This window comes from Choristoneura fumiferana, chromosome 5 (genome assembly GCF_025370935.1).
Source record: "Choristoneura fumiferana chromosome 5, NRCan_CFum_1, whole genome shotgun sequence".
Lineage (NCBI taxonomy): Eukaryota > Metazoa > Arthropoda > Insecta > Lepidoptera > Tortricidae > Choristoneura > Choristoneura fumiferana.
Window position 1 is genome coordinate 5693113 of NC_133476.1, and position 26751 is coordinate 5719863.

General features: G+C 38.0%; 1 protein-coding gene across 1 annotated transcript; it reads left to right on the top strand.

Annotated features, from left to right (window-relative positions):
• Positions 1-15112: 15112 nt before the first annotated feature.
• LOC141427971 (uncharacterized) lies at positions 15113-26153 on the top strand. The gene is made up of 7 exons (XM_074087589.1): positions 15113-15403; positions 17677-17844; positions 18634-18785; positions 20388-20584; positions 21066-21146; positions 22166-22313; positions 23877-26153. The coding sequence occupies exons 1-7, from the start codon at positions 15321-15323 to the stop codon at positions 24149-24151; spliced, it is 1104 nt and encodes a 367-aa protein (XP_073943690.1). The 5' UTR covers positions 15113-15320; the 3' UTR covers positions 24152-26153.
• The last annotated feature ends 598 nt before the right edge of the window (positions 26154-26751 follow it).

The window sequence follows — 26751 nt, forward strand, 5'->3', positions numbered from 1 at the left end:
TAAGGAGGACCCCTTCAGTTATTTTACTGCCAAGAAGACTTAAGATTCGAACAAACAACGTCTGAAAAATTAGGGGCATAAAGGCGGACGAGCACGGGTTTCACTCGAACGACAATCGCTTTTGCAGGCCAGCGACAACACTTGGAAAGAAAAATAGGGCGAGCAAAGGAGAACCATGAGAAAAACGTTCGTTGAAGAAAATTGTGTGGAGAATCACTCGTGAGTATAAGATGTTGGGAAAATGAAAATATGTTTTTCTAGCTCAAGATAAATGTTTTATAATGATGCAGTCAGTATGGATGGAAGTCATGTGTTCGTAAGATCCGGTTTGTTGCCATTTAGGTACAACGTTAAGCGTAGGTGCCAGGCTAAAGACCAGATAAGCTAAAAAAGTTTAAATCAACTTGCGTCATCCTGATGTAGTCGGACGAAATAAATGTATTCCGGTTTTTATTACAATTCAAGGGGGAAATATAATCATAATACCAAATATAAAATTTTCAATACAGCAGGAAAGTTTCGCTTTAGTATATAATGCATTTTAATTTCTGTTCTAAAATTCCTGTCTCAGACATTGCAAGGTCGTCGCTCTAAAAACGATCTAACGGGTTCGACGCCCGATGCTGTGCAGCATCAAATGCGCGCTTATAGAAGAATTTTCGGTATTTGAGGGGGTGAAGCAGACGACGCGGTGGAGGCGAATGCGGGGCGCCTCGCGCGTCTGTCACGCAGCCCGTTGACGGCCTTATTCTGTTTGTAACCGTATTCTGGTTAATGTGAATTCCGGATTTTTCCTTAAAATTATAATTACACATTTTTTTGGTAATCTTCGTTTAATATGAATAGTCTTGGTAATAAACAAATTATTTATGCCTCTTCATGCCCACAGTTTGATTTGTAACGTAGGTAATGGATAGACATTTAGACTGAATAGGTCGATAGATAGATATGACAGATAGCATGCCTTGTTTCGGAGGCCAAGACCTCTTTGGGTCCCTGAGCCAAATTAGTTAGTTAGATAGCTTATTAGTCTGGTCAACATTTTAGGATACTTTATGTTACGGAAAATAAATATTTTTGGATATAATAAAAAACTGCTCTAAATCGGATTCCGCGCGGACGCAGTCGACGGCAACAATTAGTTTAAATAAATTTATAGCTCTTCCAAAATTGTCTGAGCATGAAGCGATGCTTTTCTTATTTCATGACTTGAGAAGGTATGGATATGTAGGAGAAAGTTATTTATCTTCAGTCAAAGGAGATTCCAAAAGTTGATTGTCTGGAGCATGAAGCGATGTTTTCGCTATTTTCGTCGCTTGAAAAGTATAGATATGTAGAAGAAAGTTCTTTTCTTCAGTCAGAGGAGGTTCTACAGTTATTTTTCATGAAGATTCTTTTCCCTTAGTGGCATTCCCCGAGCTCGACGGGAATCAACAATTTCGGTAGTAACCAGTCCATATAAAATAAAATTAGTTGTCTTTCATTTTTTTCCCCAAAATGTATCATCTATAAGTATGATTACTGTTTTGAGTGATACCTTTGCCTGCAAAAAAAGTGAGAAATCTAAACTTAGATCGAAACTGTTGCATCTACTATCAGAAATGTCAGTGAAACTGTCAAAGGGATCAAGCAGGGCTACTACGAAATCGAAACTAGAAGTTCGTGTCGTGCGTCCTCTGACACTTATACTATTTAATACGAGAGCGAGAGGGACGGTACGATACGAACTTCGAGTTTCGAGTTTCGTAGTAGCCGCAAGGTTCGCCGCATGTTCGCCGTGAGTAGTATAGGTATACAACGTGCCTACAATTTGTATGGCAGTCGCGGTAGAATCTGGACGAAGCCGTCCGCGTCCGTGAGCAGCGAGGCCGCGCCAACCAGCTGCGGTCGTAGTACGTATGTGAAATCCGCTCAGCAGGGCTGCTACGAAACTCGAAGATCGTGGGTTGCGGTCCCTCTGACACTTATACTATTTAATACGAGAGCGAGAGGATGGTACGATACGAACTTCGAGTTTCGAGTTTCATAGTAGCCGCAAGGTTCGCCGCATGTTCGCCGTGAGTAGTATAGGTTTATACAACGTGCCTACAATTTGTATGGCAGTCGCGGTAGATCTGGACGAAGCCGTCCGCTTCCATGAGCAGCCGAGGCCCGCGCCAACCAGCTTGCGGTCGTAGTACGAATGTGATCCGCTCAGCAGTGCTGCTACGAAACTCGAGGTCGTGGGTTGCGATCCCTCCGACACTATTTAGTACGAGAGCGAGAGGACCGCACGACACGAACTTCGAGTTTGGAGTTTCGTAGTAGCCCTGCTGACTCGGCCCGACTCCGGCCGGTCGATTAGGTGTGGTAGGTACTTACCGTTTAGGTACTCTAATGCTTCTCATATGTGCTCTGAGTTCACTTATGCGTTTCCTCTTTTGCTTAAACTTTTTTATACTGCGATTACCCATATTATTTGCTCTCAAAAGTAGTACTAGCGCGTTAGAAAAATGTGCACAGGTCCGTCGTCGACTACGTACACGCGTGTACTGGTGACTGGGAAATACTTGGCCGCCGCTGCGCGCTAGAACCGTTTTATTTTACCAAAGACGAAATAAATTGTATGATTGATGTACTCAAACCTATTGAAAATCTATGAAGCATAAATCTAAATCTACTAAAAACTATTTAATAAAGCAAATTTGTGTTGATATTCATAATAGTTTTATAATATTTGTTTAACGTGTAAACGAAGGCTCTTTTCCAAAAAATAATCTATCGAGGTTTTTGTCAGCAATCGTGTTTTTGATGAAGTCAAAACTAGCTAATAGACTGAAAAATATACATATAAAAAAATTGCAGTTGTAAGTAATGTGTAAGTATATTTTAAATATTTTCTAAAATTGTAGTTTTCACTACGTACAGCGCCTTAAAACAACTAGGTATTATTTTTAAGAAATTAAACGAAACCTAAATTTATGATATTTCCTATTGTAAACAGAAACAGGCTTTTAAAGATTTTAAAAATGGTTCTGATGATCTCACCATCAAATGGTAGGGCTTTAATAAACTAAGCTAGTTGTGAATGCCAAGATCACGAAGTTACAATGAAATAATTGGAACATATGACCCGAGTAAAGCAAGGTGATCATGGCATGGTTGAGTTGAGGTCTATTAAGGCGGCAATTTTCTCATAAACACGACAAAGACGCTTGTGTGGCCAGTTGAGACCGACCGCATTAGAGTTGTATATATATATATATGTTGTGAATGACAAAGTTCATCTAGTTCCTCTTGTTGTTTTACTGTCTGTGTGGCAAAATAAGGGAAGTCGTAATAAACTTTTAACTCTACGACACAAGGTATTACCGCCAGTTCATTATAAGCTCCTTGTATCGGAGTAGGAAAACTGTTTAAGTGTCTCAACTCTCAATATCTGAATACATATTAGCAAGACCGGAACATAAATCACAGATCTGGTTTTATGAGACAAAACCCTCGCTTTCCAACCGGTCTAGACTTAGTTCCTGAGACTGAGGTGTGATCTGTGCGCAATAACAAGTTACTTTGTACTTACCTATTTAATATGGATTAATCACTTTAAAATTGAGTGCATTTTCAAATAACAATACTTTACTTACATTTCGACAGCAAAACAACAGTCGCAGCTGTATACAAACAAATCCAATGAAGTTTCAAGATCGGGTCACAAGAGATATGTTATCGACAGAAGTAAAGTTTTAGTTTTTAAGAGCACTTAAAAAGTGGTCAACAACAGGTACAATAAGGTAAGTAGCACTGTACGCGGCCAGAGCTTACGCGGGGGTGGACGTGACTGAAGGAGTGATCCGGCGACCGGAGAACTGAGAGTGAAGCGAGTGCAATGCGGACTAAACGTTGCCGGATGTCGTCAAGACCCGTAACTAATATTTAAAATGAACCAATGACATAGTGTCATATCTAACGAAACAACTTGTAAATCCCGAAGTCTCCGTAACCCTTGTGTCAAATGAGGAATGACGAATGCCGAAGTGAGAAGACTCTGACTGAAATTTTAAAATTTCAAGAGAGCGAGAGCGGTATATTGTATGTTATTGGTATTAATTGGTACCTAGCTTATTACAATTTTCATTTTAGGTAGTCGAACAAATGGAATCATAACCCAGGGTAGAACCTTTGTGCTACTAATTTCATGTTGACATCTCATACTTTTTTCAAGGAAATCGTAGTGAAATTGATTATTAAAAGGTTCCACCCTTTAAGATTCACTTTGTTCGACTACACGCTTTAAATCAATAAATCAAAAACGACCAAGTTCCAGTCTGGCTAATTTTAACTTGACGTTTGACGAGCCATATCTTGATTGGACGTCCGTAATCTGGAGCAGGGGTTAACGATTTATTTTGCACGTTCTCCAAATACTTATAGATATGCTCCTTGGCATAAAAAGTAATCCTGATTTCAAATTTGCAGCAAAAGAGACGATCGAGCCTTTCTTCAAACGGAAGCCGCTAAATCGATTGTTTATTAATAAAATATGCGGTTTAGTTTTGCACAAGCATTAGTGCGACGAATAAGTTAGGATTTGGGTGGAAATATCCTGGATTAAAATTTTAGTGGCACTTTTCGGTTCGGGTGGCGCCGTTCGCGTGACCCAGATCCGATATCTGCGGCGGAGCCTGCGTACACCGCATCGAGAGGTCAGCCTGTTTTACACGCACTATGCAACCGTGACACGAAAACGAGAAACAATTTACAACGTATAGAAACATTGAAATATTACAGTTTTACCAATGAACCAAAATCTACCGTTAATGTCACTAGAACACGCAACCGGTCCACGCGAAAAACTTTCTTCTCAGCAAAGACAATGGAAAAAGTAAAAATAGAAAAGCGTTATGTCGATTGTCGATAACTGAATTCCCATACGATATTAATTCCGCGTAGAATAAAAAATGCGTTACATGTGCATGTAATAGTGGTTAGATGACACAGTTGATTATTCTCACGCCAAGGAAATATTTACCGTACCGATACTGTAGTACGCCGTGTCTATTGTGTGTAGGTGAAAGTTCAGATAAAAAGAATTCTCAGGTTTTGCCGAGATAATTAAAACTATAACTTCAAACTTTGCAGTTGCAATCATACTTACATGTCGTAATAAGGTGTTGAAACATGCAAGTGCTATCTTCATTTACTTACACAAGCAAGCTCTCGTTTTGCAGCGTACGAGCCAGTTTATTGGCTATTAAATAAAGACACAAGTAGAACAATAAAAATTCAACTCAAATTCATAAAAATACTCATCCAAGTATCAATTCGTGGAGCATCGAAAGGTTATTTAAAGAATCATTAAATCAACGGCTGCGATCAATTTAATAGGTCGTGTCTTCGGCCATTGCGCCAGTAGTAATTAATCGTGTATAGCAAGTCATAGATTAGTTTAAATGATTTTGCCATACTTTCTTTAGCAATTTGATTCGATGCGCAACCAACTCGGGCACTCGTCGGATTGCAGAACAATTAACAAGTGCGGATATACTTACACGCTGTCTGTCAGCGCGTGCGCATGCTCCCTCCATTAAGGAAATGCATTTCAGACGGTAACGTCCCGCCGGTTTACTTCTGACTCACGTTTGTTTATTGTCTAACACGTTCACTAAATATTATAAACATGCTGCTCGTTATGGAACAAACTCAATACGGTATTTGATATATTACATGGTAGTATACTTGAACGTTCGGTATTTATCTTCAGATTAATCAGATGGTAAGAAACTTAAAAGTTGGAGTTTATAGAAAGTGCAATCGAATTAACATGGTTTTTGGTCATGCATCACCTCTACCTTCATATATGTGCTTATTACGTTAAAATAAAAGCGAAAGTGATTTTCAATTATTATTGTTGCCTTATACTCAAAAACTGGAATGCTGACGACTTTCTACGTATACTCGGAAACACGAACGTCAACTGAAGTTATCCAGCATACCTACGAGTATGTAAGTTGTACGATATTCTTAATAATGGCGAAGTGTTGTTGTTTGTAGTATATTCAGCTGTGATCTTTTATCTTTAAACGAGCAATTCTTGTATATTTATTTATATAATTCGGGTATCTCGGAAATGGCTTAACAATTTCGATGAAATTTGGTATGTAGGAGTTTTCTAGGATGAACGATCGATCTAGCTTGGTATTGTTTATGGGAAAACGCGTGTCTTGGATCGCCATGCCAAGGTACTGTTGATAGGCTTAATCCAGAAGGTGTTCTAGGAACAGCGGCAGGGGAATCTTCGGGTGCACAAAGGACAGCAGCTATTAATAGTCTCGCCGTCGACTCCGCGTTCCACGCATAACTGCATTTTCAGCGACACCGCACTGCCGCGTCGTCTCAACGCATCAACAAACGCTGCTATTTCCGTCTTTGCCGTTTACTTGCAGATACCCAGCAGTTCTTTATGCCATTCCCTAAAATAGACATGCTCTTTAATGAGCACGAATGCTTCGACCAATTGCTTAACATAACAGCCCATTACTTAAGAAACGATAGCCATTACGATCCATTACTACAGTTTAAGTATTGACGGACTGTTTTTATCTCAGCTTAAGGCTAAACAGTTACACTGTATCTATTTGTAATCGCTTTCAAGTAAGTTTCTCTTCCTACATCCACAACATCTTCAAAGTTATCTTAACGGATACTAAGTGTGTGCGAAATAAAAAATAATAATTAAACAATGCATGATTGAAAACTGCCGTTGCTTAGCCAGTTAGTGGAATGAAACTTATGTAAATGCTAACTGCCACAAGGCTATCTTAATTATTAGCACGTTTTGAATTAAATCTCGCGGCTTGCAGGAAGCAGTATTTGCTGATTCAATCTTGATAATTACTTGCCTTTTATATATAATATATTAAATTTGTTTAAGTACAGTTTTGTGTTTTCATTAATTTTGTATTTGTAAGCTTGATAATAAGTTCCGATCGTTGTATTAATTATAATTTAGCATATATCATATTAGGTCATGTTTCACCATAGTATTTAAGTTAGTTTAATTTTAAAATTGTGGTTATACCTTACCAGGGTGCATAATATTGTAAGTGACTTTCGAATAAGGCCTTATGTATTTTATGTTTGTGCCAAATAAATAAATGCTAAATACTAGGAGACTTAAATAAATAGAAGGTTATTTTGGTTTTCTCATATAATTTAGGTGTGCAATTCATGGCAATCGGTGCAGTCAGGCGTGAAAGCGGTTCTGGTCCTAATAGGTCTGTGCATCCCTGATTTAGTTGGATCTTTGGTTGTAATTACAAGCAAGCTCGTATTAGTCGAGTGTTATGAATATCGGATTTTAATCATATTCGCGATTATCTTGAATGGTTCCACCTCATTTCGTGAATTTCATAGGCTGACGTCAGTTACCTACGTACAGCCATTAAGCCCTATAAAAAACCGGGCAAGTGCGAGTCGGACTCGCACACCGAGGGTTCCGTTCCGTATGTAAATGTAAACGGGAATCGTGTCTTGAAGATATTTCTCGCTTTTTCCGAGTCATTTAATACATCCAGTGTATGCAGAGCCCTACTCTTAAGCAAAATGTACGCATTGTGGGGTCAGATTATATTGGTCATTGTTTACAGACAGACATAAAAAATCAAGATTTTTCAGACTTTTCTAGTTAGTCGTGTTATAATAGCTACCTTCATACCAAATTTCAAGATTCTGAGTTCACGGGAAGTACCCTGTAGGTTTTGATTACCTTGCGAGTTTGGAAAATTTACGGAATTTGCAGCATAAACGGCTGCATCTTTTGATTAAGTTGGCTTAGAAGTTTGATTTTTTCACAGCTCCAAGTAGGGTTGCCAGATACATGCATTTCATTTCCGGGACAATACGAGGGTTACAAAATTGGGCCGGTAATTAAATATCAATACGAGCACAAAACCAACTATTTTCTTCAAATTGCCAAAATCTTTACAATTGGTCAATTTTAAAAAAGTGAGCCAAGTCTTTTGGAAGGACCTCAAAAACAGTTCTCAGGCATGTGCAATAATGTGCATTCTGAATACAGGCCGGCAATGTTACCCGCAGCTTCAATTTATAATATGGAAGGCAATAGGTACTGCTCTCGTAGTCGAAATCCGGGACATTAAAGTGTAATTCCTGGACACGAGACAAGACACGTAATTCCGGGACAATCCCGGATGTCCCGGCCATCCGGCAACCCTAGCTCCAAGGGACAGTAGACCTCAGTATTTGATATAAATTTCAGCTTGATACCTCCACGCGTTCCCGAGAAAAAGGGACTTGACAGACAGACAGACAGACGGACAAAAAGTGATCCTATAAGGGTTCCGTTTTTTCCTGTTGAGGTGCGGAACCCTAAAAATTATTACAGCTATAGAAATAAGTGCAATGCACGTCTGCCTCTATCTGATCAAGTTATTTTAGATATGCCAGATATGCTCATATGTTGTCGGTATATTGGCTTTCGGCGTTAAAAAAAACAGCTACCTATTTGAACCGTTGGCTTTCTTTGAAGTTTTACAGTTTGCCGCGTGCAATAAATATTTATTTTGTTCAATTTGCTAACTTTGACTGTAGGTGCGACGTACGATTAAGTACAAGTTCTTATTATGATTATTCATTGAACTACGCATTGAAGCGTTCTTGCGCTTAAAGGCATGACTTAGTGGGACATAAATCCAGGTCAGCCTAGCTTAATAACCCTGTGATGGAGGCAAGTTTGCAAACAGGAAAGGTTGAGGCTATAAAGGTTAATGTTCACTTCCTTGTAAAGGTGAACGAATAATGAAAAACATTAAGCTTTAGGGGTGATGAAGCGTCAAAATGTTATTAATATAAACAGTTCGGTGTGATGTGAACGATCAGTGGAGAGATGAAAATGAAGATAATTTAGGTCGGTAATATATTTTTTTATTTTTATAAACCTATCAAAATCTGATTATAAAATAAAATAAATGTTAAAGAGCAAGGTAACAAAAACACGCTTTAGTTGTCAAGATCAGTGTTTTAACTTGATATTTAAAACAAAATGACCTCATGAACAAAACTCGTTCACGAAAATAAAGTTACAAAAGAGTCAATTTAGTAAATGTACCATGTTAAAACTAAGTCTGTCACTATGGCGCCATTACCTTAAGAAACAACGACAATTGCAATAATATACAATGACCCCACACGACTACTAGCAATTATACCAAACCGAGAAACAATTGCAGACACTGAGAAGTTGTTCAGACGAGAGAAAGTGTCTCCCGAGACACGCCTCGTTATTACTTTGAACAAGTTAGTAAAATCGGAGTACTAATTTGTAATAGAACTTTCGGAAGATCTGGTAATGACATGACTATTCATATAGGATGCTAAAATTGAAACCGCTGGTCTAAGAACTGAATACCTGAGGAGTGATTTTTTAGATCACATCACTCGAAAACAATCAACAGTGGTGAAAATTTTCACTGAAATTGTTAATACGAATAGAGTATAATAGAAACCAACTGCTCTAATTAATCTCGTCAACTCAGATCAATACAGATATTCCCACATTCGAATGGTTTTTTCTTGTTCTAACATGAAAACATTTATAAACGAAACGCCAATTAGCTTAACGTGGTTAGACGGTTTTGTGGTTGAAGTTTGAACAACATTTACATGTTTCAAGTCGTAATTACCGCAGTCGCATTAGCATCACAGCACCGTTTCTTTCTTACGTCAGTGATCAGTAGATTGTCACTGCCGCATCTAATGTTGCGTGTAATCCCCCGTCGCACGCGACTTAAAAACACTTTTCTGTCATATTCATTGCAAACATGAGTTAAAATCTGTAAGGAATATACCACGTTACAGTGTCTTCCTTCTCAGACTATCTATTTATTTAATCGCTCAATTTAAAACTCTTTGCGATGTACATTTTATGGGAACACATTTCGTTTTCAACGGCTGGACAAGTTTGCTGAGAGGGTACCGTTGCATTGAACAAAACTGATGTAAACAAAGTGAACGCAAATTGAAATTGTCACGGGTAGCGTTGGCCAGCCGACGTTATGAAAGCAAAATGAACATAGTCAAATTTGACCTGGTTACTTGTCCTAATTATTCTAATGGGTTCAAAATAGTCGTACACATAAATCGATGTCAAATTTTAGTACGATGAGTAATGGTAATGGTATCATACTTATACGGAACAAAAACCAATCCTAACTTTTGGAAGTCGTTTTCTCTGCGTTACGAAATGGTACATTATTAGTAAAAAACTTGAAAAAAAAAAACTACTTTTGTACTCTTATCTGTGATTTACTTAATCGCGAACAGTAATATAAGAACATACATAACAAGATTCTGGAATAGTTATTTATGCAACTGTATCGTAATAGGGGTCCTTAAAACACGAGTGTGGTTTTATTAACGCGGCGTAGCCGAGTTTCATAATAGGATCACATTAGTGTTTTAAGGCCTAATTACGTACAGTTTCATACAATATTTGCCCCACGAGCTGCTGCTGCTCGGCTCGTGCGAATGGTGCGGCGTGCCCCGGTGCTGTACCCCTAGTGTAAGTTTTCAGTTACAAAATACGTCTCGATCGCATTCGCGTAAAATCTCAAGTTGTATGGAAACACGAACATCGCAAACGTTCCGCTAGAGGCGCTGTTCGTATTTGCATACAAATTGAGATTTTAACGCGAACGCGATCGAGACGTATTTTGTAACCGAAAACTTACACTAAGGGCACTGGTCTATTTCCCATAACAGCACTGCAGGGCTACTTCGAAATTCGAAACTTGTTCGTCGTTCAATCCCTCTGACACTTGCACTATAATACGAGAGCGAAAGGGACGGTACGATACGAACTTCGATTTTCGAACTTCGGAGTAGGCCCTCTGTATCGTAATGTTGCTAAAACGATTATGCAACCACTTAATTTTTTTTAATTCGTCCCTTCGGACAGGCTAAGACGCAGGTGGTGACTTATTTATTTCGTATGGTTTTTATACATAACAAAAACTTTCCGTATATAATTCATGGCTGCCAACATAAGTACGTAAACAAAATACGTTTTTTTCAATATCGTCACTGGAAAGTAAACATCAATTAAAACGAAAATTTATCTTAGACAAATTTTGAAATTTTCATATTTCCCACGCATTTGCTGTAGTTTATTTTATATTTACGTTTGCCTTACTTTATACCTAAGTATGAAATATTTTAAGTTTACTTTTTTCTTTATTTAATAAGTAGGTACATAGTCGTAAAAAAAGTATTGTATTCAACGTTGTATAAATAAGACAAAAAAGCTCGTGGCGTCTCTTCTTACGATGTTCGCTCGCCTTTTTTGACCCCTATTATACAACTGTTGCATAAAATACATACTATTATAGATGATAGACAGGCAATGTCAGATTTTACAATTCTATTCAAAAGTGGAAGCGCTAATCGTAGGGTAATCACTAAAGGTTTTGTTAAAGCTTCACCCAGGCAGAGAATAGATAATAGTAGGTACAAGTTACTCAGGCCAGGCACTGTTGGAACCATTTTTTGCCGCGACTGTACAGTTGGCGCAATAACAAACGCAACGCTTTGTTTTGAAGATTGCATCAGGAACAATATGGTTGTCTTTTAACATCTAGCACAACGCATCTCACTACATATTTTATAGATGATAAACGGGCATACATAGTGCTATGCAGTGATTGAAGGTCAAGTTCACGACCAAACTTAATTTGACTGAAGCTCTATAATTAGTTTTCCAGTTTTAATAATATTGTTGTGAATGCTGTGCGTTTAAACGTGTCATTCTCGCATTATGGTTTAGCGATAAAAACTAATTCTGCAATAGCAGAGTTCAAATCATATGCGGAAGATTATAGATTTAGAAGAAGGCGTACGGACTAAAGTATGTAACTTTTTAAGTTCAGATTTTCGAATTTATAAGCCTCACTTCACTCACAAATTCCGGTTTTAGTTGGAAAGTCAATAGGAGAAATGAATGGATTGTGCACAGACCACCTAATAATCTTCAAGTGCCACGGCTTAGTTTCGTACTTCGTTTGTGGATTAATTTGTCCTTCCTTTGTACCAATACGAGTTACTGTTTCTTTTCCCATTCCTTAACGGTCGCACGTGACAATTAATGGAACCAATTAATAAGTCGGGAGCGTAAATCAAATTTAACTGTCTTAACCATTAAAAAGGTAGTTCGCATTTCAGCGCGGACGGCCGTTATGGTAGAAATAGGTTTTACGGCGAAAATAAGCTCGTTGCGTCATCTAACTGTTGCCGTTAATCGCGCACGCGACGCGGATATTAAACTGAAACATTGTTTAAACTAACTTATTACTCATACATAATTAACAACCTTTAGCCGTGGCTTCGCACGTGTAGACCATAGGATCTGACGATTGAATTATAATTCCGGGATCTTACAGATTTTTTTTGTCTCTTTTTTTTGGGGCTTTGAACACTCCAGGTGATCATGTCAGCCTCATGGGCGCTTCTCTTACAGAATTCGTACGGGACGGGAATTAACAAAAATGACATCTCAATGTTTTACGTTGCAGATTGCAAATGAGGTTTTAGGATATATCCAATGGGAATATTGTGATAAAAAGTATCCTATGTCCCTATGTGTTATCCTAGAGATCCAGCTGTCTGCATACCAAATTTCATCAAAATGTAATGTACAATCCAGTCATCTCAAATCCCTTCCAAGCCTCACAAATCCACAATTAATTGTATTGGTCCACCACCTGCTGCGGACCGCCGCCTCTGAGACCTACCAAGCTCTGTCACGTCTTGACAAGACTTGGTAGGTAGACTATTCTCGTATTACGACATAGCCCCATATTGTCTAACGAACTCAGAATCACAATCGCCTTCACAATTTCTTTATGTGTAACGGTACAGTGTAAAGGTTGCCCAAATAGTGACTGAACAGTGCAGATATAATTTCAACAAGACACCGTCAATTAAGGACCTATCTATCTACATAATCATTTGCTACATGGCTTAGTTAATTGGTAGGGTAATAAGTAATAAACAACTAAACATAGTTCAGACGTCAAATAAATAGTTGCATGAAACAATTGGTGAGAGACAATGTGAGTTGCAACAAAAAATTGCTTATCAGTTAATTATTGAATTAGACTTGATGGAATAAATAGCAATAGGTTCTTACTAGGAACTGAAAAACTGCCAATTGACTGGGGAATTATTTAATTATTAGAAGTAATGGCTGTTTGAAGAGCAAGCTGGGAGCAAGCAATTAGAGCTTTTTGAAGCAGATGTATGTGTTGCTATGAAAAAAAAAAGTTTAATTGTATTGCCAACTAAACACAGCTCTCAAGCTCAATTATCAATAACATGATACAGATCTGTTCAACGCTCCTCCACTTTATAATTGTAGTTGTAAACATATCCATAAGACAAGTCTATGTGTACGTAGCTCGAAAACATTCATTACATGTTAAATTAGGAACAAGCTTCCAGCGCCCTGGGCGAGATTTCCTTGGCGCTATAAACTTTTCGGAATTTTCTAGAAGGTACAGGCTTCAGGCGCCCCTATAAGTCCGGCGCCGTGGGCGGTCGCCCCACCGCGCCCTTCCCTAAAGCCGCTACTGAGTATGAAATGTAATAAATCCTACTTGAATACAGCAACAATTTTAAAGTCATTGAACACAATGTTTTTTTTTTCCAAGTACCAATCAACACATTCGGCCTGGCAACTCAAACTTCAAAGGGAACAGGAACAAAAAAGTCACAGACTTTGTGTCACTGGGGCCGAATGTGTTAAGCAGTAACCATTCAAAGAACAAAAAACACTGTTCAGCGGAAGTTACTGTTACCCATAACTTAGTATGTGTTAATCAATCAATATAATTAAATCATATATTTTGCCTTATTTATTTGTCTCATGGGAACTTTGTATGTTGCTAAGATGCAAAGGTTTGTTTATACTCTTTATTGTACAAAAAGGAAATACTAAAAGGTATCCATGGTTCTTAACTTTAGAACTTACTACTTAAACTTGTTATTTTAGTGTAGATTGATCATTTACAAGACAACTACACAACCAAACAATGTTTCAATCAATTATTATAATGTAAGAGCAAAAAACTTATATAAAACAAATATTTTTATAACCAGACTTTTACGGTACGAGTTTTAATTGATAAAAGAACTAGGAAACGGCTGTAAGGGCACAGCGTAATCACACTTTTAGCATTTTAATTCAACATAACAAACGTAATTATGGAATTATAATAAAAATATAAAACCACATACCTGTTACCATCAAAATCGAAGTCTGCTTTTGAGTCCGAAAATTTTGGTTCAAAACAATAAGAGTCAACTATGACTTTTATTGAACAATGTATTTAATAACTGGACTGTTTGAACTGAATTAAAAGTCTGATTTAATACCAAAAACACAAAAATTAACACCAAAAAACAAACCAAAACCAACCACAACCGCAAGACGGCGGACGCATCGAACGCTAAACAGATAAGACAAACAAAGAAATTAGGAATGAAAGTAAAGAAAGAAAAGCTTAGTAAAAAACTGTCAATCTGTTACTAAAATGCAAAATACCAACATAATATTTCGAGTGTATCCTTAGTGTATCTATGGAAATGGAATATGGCAGTGTTGCCAAAAATGAAGATTATCCCCACAATTAGCGATTAAAACTAAAACAATTTACCTATAAAAATTAGCTTGATTTTGAAAAAAATCCTAAATAATAAACTAACATAGAACAACGTCAGTTATCTATATATATTGAGCAAAGAACTACAATAAACAGCAATATTAATATTAGATTACGTATGTCACGATTTTTTTAGGTCTCGTATTTGAATCAGCAGTCAGCCATTCAAGCAGTACTTTACACGTTTGCTTTATGTAAAGCTTAACAAGTTAACAGCACATAACTGCAGAACAAGACGACTATATGACTGTGACATGTGTTAATAATACGACTAATACAAGTCTTACACGTGTAGAGGCTCATCGCCTTTAACTCTTAAAGAATGAATTAAAAAAAAATATTTGTATATTTTGACAGCTGTCATGGCATGACAAATTGTCAATGTCAATCAAAAGCTAAACAACAGACAGAACGCACGCATACGGGCACGTTTATTATTATTTTTGAATTGAATATTACTTCCAAAGGAAGTATTAAACATTTCAGAATAACTGTCTACTGCAGACGCTTTATACAGCAGCTGTTTTGTTTATTATTAGCAATGAAATCCTTTCCAAGACTAGTAAAATCCAGTTAACAATTACATTTAACTTCACATTTACTACGAAAATGGAAGCGGATTCTACTACCTTCGATACTAGTCCAAAAGAAGCATCATGTGAGACACGATTTCCGTTCATCGTTAGCCCAGAGTAAGTAAAACTAAGGTGTTTTCATCACCTATACCAAAAAAATAACCTTTTGGTAGTATGGAAACTATGGAATTAGACTAGTATCGCAGATGTCAGCTATAAGGGCGTCGCTAACCGATAGTAAAGAGGGGGCAAAGTGATGTATGGATTATGGGAATGGTAAGAAATGTAAGGACAAACAAAAGCAGTCATTATCTAGTTCGAGAGGGGTACAACTGTCTCTTTCTGCCCCCTTTGGCGTTGCCCTTACTCTGCTACGTGACGAATAGTCAGCTGTACTATGCAATATAACGGTGTGATAAGAATCTTGATGAATGTGGCAAAAAATCAAATTAATGTGGCTATCTTGCAAAACTTCACTTTGTACTGTTCTCTGTGAATGTCATACTATTTGTATTTTTTATTCATGGTTTATTTTTAGTTTGTATTTTGAGATTTAAGTACTAATAACATAAAGCTAATATTTAATGCACCCTCATGCAAATATAAACCATATTCATTAAGATTTTTATCATACTGTACTCAGCTTGCAGTGATTAGGATTAATAAATAATGCCAGTAACAGCTGGCATAGTTTCTCCTGTTTCATACTTAACACCCATTGCCGGGCATATCAGACTAGTAATAACTGAGGAGTGTCATGTCAAAAGGGCTTACTCCCACTTTAAACTTTTTTTGGGAAATTGAGGAAAACTGAATCCACGGTTTCCATTTCAGAAATTGTTATTTTATCTTCGATATTGTATGAAAGTAAGTTGACATAAATGTTATGGCACTACTTATTTATCTACCTAAATATTTATGTAAATTACCATACATTTTCAGAGTTAAGCTCTTTTGATGCAAACTTTTGGAATTAAGCTGTTTTGTTGTGGCAAAACTATTTAGTTAGGTTCTAATTAAGACAATTTCGAATAACTTATACCTATTTCTTTCTATTACCCTTCATCCAATTATAAGAATCTTATATTGCTTTGATGGCTAATGGTTTTGATTTACTTAGAGATCATTGTTAAATCTAAAAGCGCTTTTGGTGTTATAATCATAATAAAAAAATTATCTTCCAATTTCTAATGAAAAACACGTTTATAATGCTTTTTTTCCTTTACCCGTTTATTTTTTGGTAGCCGGCTTCAAATTTCAAAGTCTACAAAAAGTTATAATTCAACATAGATAATAAGTGTACATATAAGGAAGAGTTAGGCCCTTTTGATCCGAACCTTGATATTAGAACCTTTTTTTAAAAGACAACAGGACATTTTGGAACTAAACCTCAATAGTACATTGTGTCTTAAGGGCGGTAAATAAGGAATTACGAACGAGAGTCTATTAGAAGCCCGAAGTCGAAGACTGACCGCCCGTGCGACATACAATGTTTTTCATCACATTTGCGAGTAAAATTGTATATTTTTAAAAGAAAAACCAATATTTTTTCAAAAATTGCCGATACCGCTGGCTGCGCTCTAGGCAGCGCCAGCTCCCCGCCGCAGCATGTGCATGGCGTGCGACTGCGTGTGCAGCGCGCGCACGGAGCAGCAGCACACCATGCAGTGCAGTAACAAACTCATTTACCGACCTTGGGCTTTATGACATGAAAATTAGTACGGACATGGACTAATTTACCAACCATGGGTTTCATGACAAGCACATTAAGGTCGAGGGTTTTATTTGGGGGGTTGCAACCAAGGTAGTCTGCATGTTCAGTTTACGAGCAAGTGTGATGAAAAGAATATTTGTATTTTTCTGTTTTAAACAGAACAGTTTACGAGCATTTTGAGTTGTGATGAAAAGAATATTTGTATTTTTCTGTTTTAAACAGAACTACATTTTTAGCTAAAAAAAAGAGAAAAATGGAAATAATAAGCCCTTTTGAAATGACACTCCTCAACTGTGACAGACATTAAGCCCTGGTGTGCTTAGGACACCACGGATCTGTGCTGTGCCAAATCCAAATTTATCTTTTTGTTTTCTTATTTAAATCAGCATAAAATATCTTTATTTCAGAACATTTAAGATTCCATAAAAATCGTTAGTAGGTAATCTTCATTACAGCTATGTGTTAGTGCGTTTAGTGTCCACATATCAGGGGTTAGGACAGTGACAATTTATTGTTTAGAAAGGTTCTGTGTTTTTACTCAGATATACAGAATCTTGAAAAAAGATGCATAATGCACCAACAGAAGTCTATCAGTCATGCTAGCCTTACAGCTAAAAGTTGAAGATCAGAGTGAGTACACTGTATTATGCTTTATGCCATCTCCTAACTTTTTCAGAAATCATCAACTGTATGACAGCTTCACTACTTTGACTGATGACACTAGTCTAGAAAGGCAGATAGTGGAGAAACTCCAGTCTCATGGTCTTCTGCAGAAAACAGTCAACTGTCCTACAGGAAAACCGGAGTGCAAGGTTGAGTGCAAAAAAGCTAGAGTCATTGACAGGTAAAAATAACGCATCTTTACACTTTTGTTCTAAGTAGAAGCCAAATTAATTAATTTACTTTCTCTTATGACAGATCTGTGTGAGATTATAACTCCAAACTTCGTAAGTCATTTCAAGAAAATCTTGTAACTTCATTTTATACAATTATCACAACTTATTTTATAATTTTTTTCTTTGGAATATTATTCCTAACAATTTTAATAATTGTATTTTATATATAATAAAACCAAAGCAAACCTTCATACGGCATTTTTGGTGGTGAAGTTTTTTGTGCCTACTGTAAAGTATGATCTGATGGAGTTACGAGGTCTGACACTTCAGCCAATGATTTGAGTGTTGTTTCTTTGTATCAGGTGGCTTTTCAAAATGCTCTAATAAGTGAAAATTGTTTAAGGTTATGTTGTTCTTTGACTAGATAATTGTTTAATATGTATAGATTTTTTTTTGAATAAGAGAATTTTGATGAACTAAAACAATTACTTTGCTCACCGGGGATCTTATGATAGCTCTATGTTTATTCAAGAAATGTGTGCTCATACAGTTCCTCCACCTCCATACTGTAAGACCACACACAAATCACACAAACCCATCTATCGCTACCACCACCCTAAACTGACATGTTACAAACTCAACCAGAGGTCATCTTCAGATCAGAGCAACTCAACTATTCACCATGTTACCAGATGTTAGACCCTGATGAAGCTACATTTGGCCTCCTTTTTGCTCCTGCAGGATGCCCACAAATCTACAGGCAGCAACATTGAACATAATAATTTGTTTCTTTCAAGGGTTCAATGGGTGTGTTCCGGCTGTGGGTCTCGTCAGTCGGTGCGTCAGGGCTCCTTATTCCAAAAGCTGCAGTGCTCTTTACTGCAGGCGCTGCAAGTTATACTGGCGTGGAGCGAGGATGCCGACTGCGCGCTTGTTGCTGAACATTATGGTATGATCGTGTAAAATATACATTCTGAACATGAAACTACCGTGAGACTCGCTCATATTAAATATATTGACCCGGATAACTCACGTCTTAAATCGAGTTTAGCCCGACATGTTTCAGGCTTCCGTAGCCCTTCCTCTTAGGAGCAACGCGACTCGGCGGCTGCTGCAACACGCCGCCGCTCTGCTCGCGCGACTACCCGACGAAACTGACACCGGCGCACAACTACCCGCGTTTTCATCGTCATTTTAATTATAACTGTCAAATGTAGGGTAGCACACAACACTAACAACATCGCTCTGCCCGAAACATGTTGGCCTAAACTCGATATAGGATGTGAGTTATCCGGGTCAATATATTTAATATACATTCTGTTTGACAGTATCCCTTGAAACATAACGAATTGGCTATCTCAAACTCGGACTAATGTTTCGAATAACGTTATGTTATTTTGCCGGAAACTGTCAGTTTTTATATAACCTTAATATACATGTCTGTAAAAAATGAGTTTGCGAAATCTGAAACAGGTTTTAAAAAGGCAGTGTAGAGTGTCTTTAATAAGTGAAATCACATTTTTTATTTTTTTCGGAAATATTGATATATTACAGCTTTTTTTCTTGACACTTTTCAGTCAAACTATTCCCGGATAACAGTTAAATATACAAGAGCAGTAGCAAATGCAAACTAATGTTAGGCAAGGTCTCACAGCTTTACTTAAAGTTGAGCTTATTATACGCTCGTTGTTCATGCAATATCAGTACAGCTGCACCATGCTGAACTTGTATCATCTAACACATGGGTGCGCGATGGAGGCACAGAGTTTATGAATGTTTGAGTGTTTAAAAATCTTTTTTACTTTTAATTAAGCTCATTATTGAACAAAATGGATTACACACTTTTCTCATATCTGTTATTGGAAAAGTATATGACAGCAGGAATTTAAAAAAAGTAGGATTATGCTTACAAGTATTATTTAAATGTAATGCATTCAGCATCTACAGCTAATGCGAAATTTAATCTTGTGCTAAAAGAGATGTACACTACCAATAATCAAAATTAATATGTTTCATGCGAACATTTGTACAGACTTGGTAAGTATGATTTCTTGTTATGTGGCCAAAATTACACGTTATAATTGATTATATGTAACCTAGTTACAAAAAAAGCAAGAAAAAAAAAGAAAAGCAAGTTAGAAAAAAAGCCGTGGTGACCTAGTGGTTCGACCTATCGCCTCTCAAACAGAGGGTCGTGGGTTCAAACCCCGGCTTGCACCTCTGAGTTTTTCCAAATTCATATGCGGAATTACATTTGAAATTTACCACGAGCTTTGCGGTGAAGGAAAACATCGTGAGGAAACCTGCACAAACCTGCGAAGCAATTCAATGGTGCGTGTGAAGTTCTCAATCCGCACTGGGCCCGCGTGGGAACTATAGCCCAAGCCCTCTCGTTCTGAGAGGAGGCCTGTGCCCAGCAGTGGGACGTATATAGGCTGGGATGATGATGTAACCTAGTTAATTCTAATAAAACATGAACGAGAACTTTGGTAACTCTTCTAATCTAATATAAATCTTTTTTATCTCACTCCTAAAACTTACTTCAAAACAGGTGTAAAACCGCGAGTGGTGAACCTATTATACAACAAGTTGGACGAGCTAGCCGCGAAGGAGCAGAGCTCGTGCCGCCTGGGAGGGGGAGGCAGCGTGGTGCTGGCCGCGCTGTACCCCGCCTGCGTGGACCGGCTGTCTCCAGACACCACCGCGCAGCCGCACAGGCACTCTGTGCTCATGCTCGCCGATACCAACGTGAGTATACCGGGACTATACCGGCAACACTGTACATCAGGGTTTCTCCCACAGATTATAAATATACTCCCATACACCCCTGTAATATATTTCCGTCGATACTATTTCTGTGTTGATTAAATAACATATGTACAGAGACAAATGGAGAAACTGCTCCTTTTTTTGAAGTCGGTTGAAAATTGGGAAAAAACGCGATTGTGAAAATAAGCTTCAGTAAAAAACAACAAGGGGGGAAAAGTATTTGGAAAAAAAGCAAATTAAATTTGTTCACTAGGAAATAGCTATTCTGGTAAATTGATCTAACTAGCCCGCCTCGTTGCCCTCTGGCGTTCATTTGGCGACCTTATCTTTACCCCCGGGTAAGGACGGCCCTAGAAGTGTGTAAAAAGAGTGGCCGGAAGGAATATTGTAGTACTGATTAAACTTAAAGAAATAAATACAAATAGATATCGAATATCATACAAATTACTTTATTTTACAGCTTGTTCCAACACGCTATTGGTTGCACGTGATAAAAGATGACAACAAGAAGACACCTGCTTATAGCTCTATGGACCATGAGGTAAGTAATAGAACCAGTAGGTACAGTTGACGGCACCGATATCTGACACAACAAATCGTGCATGAATGATACGGCTCTACTTCTAGGGCCGATAGAACGTGTCAGATATTTTTTCACGCTCCGCTGTGGCAGATATTAATGCAGATGATTGTACTGTATCATATCATAATCATTTCCTTAACCTAGTATCGTAATTTGCAATTTAAAACCGAGAACCATGTAACATTCGGTCAATGGGAACAAAGAACTGCCTGAATACTGAAAGTTGTCATTATTGTGCTGAAAATTTTGAGATTGTAATGAGGGTGAGGTGAAATATCGCTAGATGGCGTTAGTATCGTGAGATCCGTTTGACGTTTGCTTGCGCGTGACACACTGTGTAGTGTACCTAACCTTTTTGTAGAAAAAGTAATAGTGACATCGCATTGCTTGACAAGGGAATTGATTATGATTATGACACTTGCTGTGAGAGCGATCTACAGTGGGTCAGGAATCAAAATTTGATTTCGAACCATTTAATGGTTAAACTTCGACTGTACCTATTAAAAAATAAGTTTTTGGTAAAAAAATTTTTTTAATACAAGCTTTTTTTGCTGACTGTACTTTTTGTTGACTGTACTTATATTATCACCGAAACTACATTTCCATACCAAATTTCAAGTCGATGCCATTAACCGTAGAAGAGTTCCATCCTGTAGAGACGATCCTGCCGGACTACCAGCATATCACTACCAGATTATTGTATTGTCACGCAATTTCTATAAGTATACCAAATTTCAAGTCAATCCAACTACCTACTGGAAGTTGGTCGAACTTAACTTGCAACAACGCACTGGCATCGCGTAAAGCGCTGCGGGTGTCTATGGACAGTGGTGATCACTTAACATCAGGTGACCCACTAGTTTGTTTGTCTGGCCTCTCTAACATAAAAAAAGATTTGATTACAGACAGACAGACAGACAACGGGACAGGGGAAACTAAATAAAAGCTTGTTAAAAGAACCGTATTTTGACTTGCAGCATCTAAAAGCGCAAATAGAGGAGGTGGTGAAAGAGATGACGCTCCCTGACTCTCTGCTGGTGAGCGGGTGGGGCGTCCCCGCGCTGGGCGGCGCCACCTCCACGCAGCATCTGTTCCAGCACTGCGACCACGATATGCAGCAGTTCCGTGAGTACTTACCCTGGACTTTTGCTACGGGATACAAAGAAAGAAATCCTAGGTTTAGACGAAGCTAGTGACCTACGCCCGCGTGCATTGCAATCCCCGCGTGTGCAAAAGAATAATCCAAGATTGAAATGAGTCTGGAGATTAGCGCCAGCCTTACTGGCTTCGTCTATACTATACCTCGCTAAAAAAAATATATTCGTGACAAACGTTAAAAAAAGTGTGAGTGCGTGCGTGCGTGCGTCTGTAGTGGGTGTGTGCGTGTTGTGCAACATCAATGAAGACCACGATGTCATCATCATCATCATGTCAGCCGGAAGACGTCCACTGCTGAACATAGGCCTCCTGCAAGGCTCTCCACTCAGACCGGTCTTGTGCTTTCCGCATCCACCGCGATCCCGCGATCTTAACCAAGTCGCCTCTCCATCTTGTTGGAGGCCTACCGACAGCTCGTCTCCCGACCCGCCCGCGAACTATCGGATATAACTGCGGTCGCCAACCTGCCTGCCAAGCGTGGCGACTTAAGGCATTTTTCCCCCAAGGTACAAGACCACGATGTAATTTTTAGGAATTCCCATGGGAATTTTGGCTCCTTCTTCAAGCTAAACCGGCTTGGTGGATTTGGATGAAATTTGATATGTAGATACATATAAAAAATAAAATAAAAAATATCTAAATATCTGCAACTTTTTTCATTTTGTGGTATTCTTATTGGAATTTCAATTCAACTTGCTGGATTTAATGATATCAACGCGCGAAGCCGCGAGTGAATACTAGTAAGTAAATAAAATAACAGTAGACAGAGTAACGGTTCAGAGTTGCTCAGCGAGCTATGGAGAGGGCTATGCTCGGGTATCTCTAAGGGATCGAATCAGAAATGAGGAGATACGTAGAAGAACTAGGTTTACTGACACAGCCAAGCGAATTAGTTCGTTCTCGTTAGCAATGGGCAGGACATATGGGTGAAGACCAAAGAGTTGTACATCGTAACACAGATAGTTAAAATTAAAATTACTAAAATATTTTTTTCCATTGTGACACGAAAATTATCCATACAAATAATGTATGATTAATTTTCGTGTCACAATGGAAAAAAATAATAGTAATTTTAACTACCTGCGTTAAGGTGTGCAACTTTTTGGTCTTCATCTATATAGCACGGAGAACAGACCGGTTGGGGCCGAAAAGTTCTCGAGCGGAGACTGCGGCTCGGCAAGCGCAGCGTAGGACGTCCACCAACGAGATGGACGGATGACCTGGTTAAAGCCGCGAGTTCACGGTGGATGCAAGCCGCTGCCAACCAAAGCAACTGGAGGTCTATAGGGGAGGCCTATGTCTAACAGTGGACGTTCTACGGCTGAGACAAAAATAAGAATAATTTTTAATTATCTAAAAATTACCACACAATATACGAGATGTATCTGGTGAGTACCAAACTAGGCTGAGCCTGTATCTTGGCTCTCAACAGAGTCGGTTTAAAAAATATTTTTATTTATACACCGGATGATGATGATGATGAACAGTAGAATCTTCCGATGGTGGGTGATGATGTTGATGATATTCCAGTATCATCCCGCATCTGGCGTCGCGCGGTGTCGCTATGCGCGGCGTCCCGTTCGCTGTGCGCGGGCGCAGCGCAGCGCTACCTCGGCGCGGCGCTGTTCGCGCGCGCCCCGCCCTGTTCCAAGCGGCGCTGCGATTGCTGGCTACAGACACTGCCGACCACGCCTGACTTTGCTTTTTTTAGCATAATCTCAGATCGCATAACGTCGTTTGGCATAATTATCATATCACCGAAATTCATATCGCAGAACCTTATGAGTGAAGCCAGACGAGCGTAATTGAGTTGCGAGTCGCATATTTTCGGTCACGTAATATCTGCTGTATACGGTTTTAAAAGTTTCAAAAGTCCACGGCGACTCAAAATGAGTTGTACGCATTGTATGAAACCAAAATTATGCGACCGAAATGCGTGACTCACAATTCAAAAAATTACGCTCGTCCGGCTTTTCCCTATGTGTACGATAATTTTGTTTGGCCTAACACCTTGTGTGGTGTGAGTTCAAGTCGCGGTTCTAACCTAATCTAAAGAAATTAATTTGCTGATACCGCTTTTTTGTGAGGTCACAGTTCTAACCTAACCTAAGCTACTTTTATATTAGGTGTGAGGTTTTTCTTGTGAAAATCGGGCAATGGTTTTGCTATGCAAAATTATGCTAAATGAGTCTTATACGAAATGTCTCTTATGACAAGTTAATTTTATGCAAAGTTCTCTGCTAAAAATAATTATGCGATACGTGTAATGCCAAGTGAGTTTCAGGAAATAAGGTTATGCCAGATGAGGGGTAGGCAACTTACCTATACATCCTCGGACACGGAGGTGTAACGGTAACCGTTATTTTGCAAAAGTGAAAAAGGAGATGGATGGTGCTCTAATCTAAACAGATTCAACCCCCGCATCCCGTGTGTTAGGTACGAAAATCTAAGGATTAGTATATTATTATTTTTGAACGTGGTACAAAATTAGCCTATTTTTAGTTAGCAGTAAGTGACAGCGTCTGAGTATATGTTTCCACCTTATGATGCACGTTTTCTTTTCGTTATTGTATTGAAAACAAGTTGCCCGTTTTGAATTTTAACGCTGCATAGTAATTATATATTTCAGTAGGTACTCGTTATTAATGCTGTTGTTAAGAAGTTGCTGTTTAACCATTTGTATGGCTTCGCCAATTTATATAGACTACTACAAAAAATAATTAAAGGTTAATATTGTTTGTTTACCTAAGAAAGACTAAATCAAAAACGAATCATATTTACCATTTTGTGAACGAACGAATCTTTGTGTAGATCAAAAAATGCATCAACTCAAAATAATACTTACTCCGTTTTTAATTTAGATTTCATTTAGGTCTAATTTGAAATTGTGGATTATTTTGAGTTGATACACTCTTAGAAAAGGGCGATAGAATAAATGTAGTTTTTTAGTCCTCATTCCACCCACTGACATCTTGCGGTTAGTGTCGCTGTTTCTAAGCACTTGGCTGCTTTAATAGGGAATATGACTGCAATTTTTTGCCGTCAGAGTGCAGCACTAGCACAAAACCGTAAACAGTTTTTTGAGTATCTTAAATGCCATAATATCATATTATTTCAATTAAATTTTAGGAAATATACCTCTATCGTTACTATCGATGTAAATATCATGTTATTTTGTTACTAATAAATATATGATGATTTTTAAAGGTACTAACTAATACTCTTTGATGATCTGTAATGGCGACAAAATATAAAAGAACTGACGTTGTAAGGACGTTGTTATGCATTTGCGCTAGTGTTGCCCCCTGCGCAGAGCTTTGCCTAATATGCCTTATTATGTGTTTGACTGAATCAGTAAAAAAGTAGGTAAGTATCTAAGTGATGTGTATTTTTAAGAAACTAGGTTATATAGATAAATAGAAGTACCCAAGTGTCTTCCTAACTGAAAATGATATTATTTGTAACTAGAGAGTGCCTTAAATGTGAAACTTGACAGCTTCCTACCTAAGTGCCTTAGATCGATATTTACTTTGTGTCTTCAATTTGTTAAAGTTCTAGTGTTTTTTTCGTTTTACATATCATGTTATATTTTTGTTTGCAAAATCCTGCACTTTTATGTTTTATGCACTAAGATTATACCTATTGTTTTGTCGCAAAAATTATAAAGTTTGTATAGTACCTATGTCGAGCTGTATTTGACAATACTGCAGTCTTCCTTACTACTTGTGACACATATGACACAGATTATAGAAAATAATAAATATAAAGTATTAAATTTTTTACTGTAATAAAAATATGTATACCTTCTATCTTTGTTTTTATTACTTAAGGGGCTACGGGCTACCGAGTTTTTAGCGCTAATCAATGTGGAGATAGATGGCGGAAGGGGGTGAATGACGAAGCACGTTTTTTAAGGTATTTTCTTCGTATACTCAAACAAATACATATTTTAAAAATGTAACGTGTATATGCGATAGAAAACATCTAGTTTTTAACCCCCGACGCAAAAAGAGGGGTGTTATAAGTTTGACCGCTATGTGTGTGTGTGTGACAGATGTGTGTTTGTTGGCACCGTAGCTCTTAAACGGGTGAACCGATTTGAATGCGGTTTTTTTATTTGAAAGCAGGGTTTCTAGCGATGGTTCTTAGATTTATCAAAATCGGTTCAGCCGTTTTTGAGATATTGAACTTTGAAGTGATATTTTTTCCAACTTTTTGTTGGTTAGGTTATCTTATCATTTAAAAAGTCATGACCTGCCGCGCAGTGCTTACGCCGTATTGAGGGTTTATTTTGTTTTTGAGATACAAAGTAAACATAATTATGACTTCAACTTATTACTTCTTTTATTCATCATCATTATTACGACTTCGCAAACATTTTTAGAACCCCTTCTTCTGTGACCTT

Coding starts and splice junctions, on each gene's coding strand:
- LOC141427971 (XM_074087589.1), top strand. CDS start 15,321: ATGGAAGCGGATTCTACTACCTTCGATACTAGTCCAAAAGAAGCATCA. Junction 17,845..18,633: donor AAAGCTAGAGTCATTGACAG/GTAAAAATAACG, acceptor GTTTCTTTCAAG/GGTTCAATGGGTGTGTTCCG. Junction 18,786..20,387: donor GCTTGTTGCTGAACATTATG/GTATGATCGTGT, acceptor ACTTCAAAACAG/GTGTAAAACCGCGAGTGGTG.